General features: G+C 35.1%; 1 protein-coding gene across 1 annotated transcript in view; it reads right to left on the reverse strand.

Annotated features, from left to right (window-relative positions):
• Positions 1 to 3,668, reverse strand: part of LOC121395094 (serine/threonine-protein kinase ULK4-like) — a 9,191-nt gene extending 5,523 nt beyond the window's left edge. The window contains exons 1-3 of the mRNA XM_041567678.1: positions 3,655 to 3,668; positions 1,418 to 1,464; positions 1,224 to 1,318 (exon numbers count right to left, since the gene is read on the reverse strand). Of these exons, the coding sequence (XP_041423612.1) occupies positions 1,224 to 1,318; positions 1,418 to 1,464; positions 3,655 to 3,668 (156 nt within the window). The remainder of the gene's footprint in view (positions 1 to 1,223; positions 1,319 to 1,417; positions 1,465 to 3,654) is intronic.
• Positions 3,669 to 4,202: the final 534 nt, after the last annotated feature.

Raw genomic sequence — 4,202 nt, forward strand, 5'->3', positions numbered from 1 at the left:
TTCGGCCGATCCCCCGAATCCTTCTTGAAAGATTCGCCGAATATTGAACCGAATCCGAATCCTAATTTGCATATGCAAATTGGGGCTGGGAAGGGGGAAAACATTTTTTACTTCCTTGTTTTGTGACAAAAAGTCACAACATTTCCCTTCACGCCCTTAATTTGCATATACAAATTAGGATACGGATTCAGTTCGGCCAGGCAGAAGGATTCTGCCGAATCCTGCTGAAAAAAGCCGAATCCTGCATTTGGTGCATCCCTACTTAGTTTACATCCCAGAGTGCAACGGATCTTTGTAGTGTAAGGAGCAGGAGCTATGGAGACACTAGAGGTCCTTGAAGGACATATATGTATATTAAGTTTGATATTTTTTAAGCATGTTTTAGAATCATCAACGCATCCTTTGGGATCAATGTGCTAAATATATTTTACTGTTAATCAACCCCTAGACAAGAAATGCATTTTCTAAGTTAATGTATGGTTTTACAAGGATGCTGATCTTCAAATAGAAGAACAAACACTATGTGGACTGTATTGTTCTATGAAGGAGACAAAATGTTAAACTATTACAAGATGACAGCCCCCTGCCGCCAACTTTGAAAGCATAAATAATTTGTTTAATGAGGCTTCTGGTGCAGTAAGTTCATCTTTATATTTAGCATATAAAACAGCATTTCTAGCATTATTCTATTTTAGACTTTAGTTCCCCTTTAAAACTCTGTGTCCATCCTCCGCCTCTGAACACAGGGGCTGTTATTTTTACAGGTCCTTGGTGTGCAAATACTGATCCAGGAATTAACAAAGAATGATTTATAACGTTACTGCATAGTACTACTGAATGTGGGAAACTTTAAAGCAGACCAATGCTTCTATAGAATCCAAGTGCCTAAATAGTCTTGAGTCTTTAGTTTGCCTTTGAAAAAATTATTGGGAACCCAAAACATGCCTTTTTAATACATCTGGCACTTTAGTGGATTCAAAGCATGAAACAAAGGTGGTAATGAAAAATGACAGTAGAAAGTTCCTGTAAATGTAAATAATTGTCTTCAGTGTCTGCCAAACTTTAGACTCAAAATATGTGACACTGAACTTAATAAAAATATTTTCTGGTTAACGAAAGATCTACAGTTCTGACCATAAGAGCTATTAATGGTTGTATGGAAGTTTAATAGAAATATGGCCAACTATCATGACAAAATGGTTTTATGTGCTGCCAAGACTTACTGGGGAGTGGTAAAGTGTCAGCAAGGCTGGATGCTGTGTTACTGCTTCAAACACTGACAGAGCTGTCCTGATCAGCTCATCTGAAGCTGCTTGACCTGGTCACAAAAACAAAAAAATTTAAAACTTCCAGTCACTCAATTAATATTTGTTCCAGAAATTCTTTTATGTTTAGTTCTGTCCCAGGATGTACTTACCGACTGCTCCTTCCAAATTATTTTCACCAGTGTCTACAGATCTAATCCTGCAAGAACAATTTTTATATACTAATTTAGTGTACGTCCCTAAATATTTTTAAGAATGGAAGCATCTATGATTGCTGTGAAGAGGAAAGCTCAACCAAAAACAGAATAATTAGGCAAACAATAAAATTAAGAAAATGTATCTCTTGGGTATGGGAGCTAGATTCAGAAAGCATTTTTGGATTTATTATATTCAGTTCCTGTGTTAAGGTCACACATGGCAATTACGGGCTATAAAAATAATTTACATTGCTCTCAAATTCTTCATCATATGCTATACACATACATGTACATATGTTGGGAAAACTGGCAAGAGCTTACAGTCAAAAATACAAACCACTACTGTAAACGAATCAGTTGCCAAAGTTAGGCTGTAACATCTACAGGTCAACAATTCCCTGAATAATATTGTACATCACTTTACATGGCTAGTATCTCTTTATAAGGCCTGTATGTGGTGTTTTGTCTTTGGTGACAAAGAACTGAAAATTGTTGCAGATTCTCATTTCATACGCCAAGGGGGTTATTTACTAAACTCGGAATGCAAAAATCAGGAGAAATTTGTCCATTTTTTTTTTAATAAAATTGGACTTTTAAAAATCACTAATTTTTCATAATTTATTAAACCCCAAGGATGGAAAAGTCTGAATCAGAAAATCTGGCATCTCAGACCTGTCAAGGTTGCATATAAGTCAATGGGAGAAGTCCCAACGAAGTTTTCTGAGGTTTTGTGCACAGTTTTCAGGTGAAAAATCTGAAAAAATCGGATAATAAATCTGAAAAAACGTGAAAATTTTCCAGCAAAGCAAATTTTCAGGAAAATGTAATAATAAATAAGTGTAAAAACCCGAACTGATTTGATCGGAGTTTAAAGCCGAAAATATTGAGATACAATCGGACTTTGATAAATAAGGGAGTAGATTTTTGCTGTGCGTCTCTTTCCCCGCAACTTATTATGAATAAGTTGCGGGGAAAGAGACGCCGGCAAAAATTCTCTCCTTTGTGAACCATCTTGTGAAACCCGCGAAAAGACTTACACATATGACTGATAACTTATGGAAATAAATGTGAGTGAAATATTTTAACACAACTTTTAACTCTTTAATAAAACGGTATTACACTATGGATTTTCTATACCCTTATGTTGGAGCCTAACAGTGGCCTGGAAAGAAGGGGAGGATAATGGCTACTATATACTACACACGATAATTCCACTTTCATCTTGTAAGTAGGCAATTTGGCCAAGATCGGTGAAGGCTTGTGAAAACACCAAACCGATTTATACATAGCACTGGAACAATAGGGAAAGTCTCATTTAAAGGGAAACCCACAATAGAACTTCTTTTATACATGTGAGAGAATTATGTCACACCACATAATAATGAATAGTATTGTTTTACCAATATTGATTTTGGCAGCTTAGTTAGGATCAAATACAAGGCACTGTTTTATTATTACTTAGAAAAAGGAAATTATTTAAAAACAAAAATCAAGTATATGCTTAAATTGGACTCTATGGGGTAAATTTATCAAAGAGTGAAGTTCCGCCACTAGAGTGAAATTCCGCAGCTCTCACTTCATTTCTATGGGTTTTTGAAAGGCGTATTTATCAATGGGTGAAAGTGAAAGTTCACCCTTTGATAAATACGCCTATAAAAATCCCATAGAAATGAATGGAGAGTGGCGGAATTTCACTCTAGTGGCAGAACTTCACTATTAACTTCACTCTTTGATAAATATACCCCTATATGAGATGGCTTCCCCAAATTCCAGAGTGTTATGCTTAATGAGTTTCTGGAAAAGGGATCACATAGCTGCTTAATTTATTAATTTTATTCTCAAAAACATATTTCTGAATGCAACTCTCAACAATAACCACATACCCCAGTGGTGATGCTTGGAAATAGGGTTTAAAACCAGTGAGGCAGACTAATCAGAATGAAGTTGTGATTACAAAATGCAACAATTCCTCAGAGACATATTATAATTAACAAAAAGTTCTGAGAGCACTCCAAGGCCAAATGAAAATACAAAGGAAGTGCAGCTGATCGGGCCAGGATAGTTACAAACATACAAAAAAGAAAAAATTGATCAATGCACATTCCCTGGTCCCTTATTTCACAAGTAATTTAGTATCCATGCTTTGATTGATGTTTTGATTGATTTTTTATTTTTTACATTTTATAATTTACAGCACGGTGTACATTATTGGATATATACAGTACATGCAAAAACAAAGGTATGCATTCATATCACAAATATACATCAGTTAATAACTAATGGAAATATGTATCAATAAGAGTTGGGGCTCACTACAGCTGATTAGGTCATGCATCACACATTAAAAAGTGTTCATATTAAGATCAAATAAACAGTAGACATTGTGTGGGCATGAGTATCTGTGTGCAATTAATAGATACCCTTTAAGTCTTTCCCTTTTGTTTAGCAAAAAAGTTGTTCTTTCTCGTAACAGATTGCCCTGTGATAGGGATATTGCAGTTATCTTTAGAAATATAAGAAACTGTCAGGTGTACCTTGGAGCCCTGAGAAACCTGCCATCTTTCTCTCTAATTCACAGGAATCTATATATATATATTTAATGTACATTCTTCTGAATGTAAGCCGACATCTGAGATTGTATGATTCCAAATAAAATAGTGACAATGTTCCAGAGTAGAGTCAGAAATTAAAATTTAATAACCGTGATCAGTGCATTCTGTTTATTTAACAGCTTAACAAA

This window comes from Xenopus laevis, chromosome 6S, assembly GCF_017654675.1.
Source record: "Xenopus laevis strain J_2021 chromosome 6S, Xenopus_laevis_v10.1, whole genome shotgun sequence".
Taxonomy (NCBI): Eukaryota; Metazoa; Chordata; class Amphibia; order Anura; family Pipidae; genus Xenopus; species Xenopus laevis.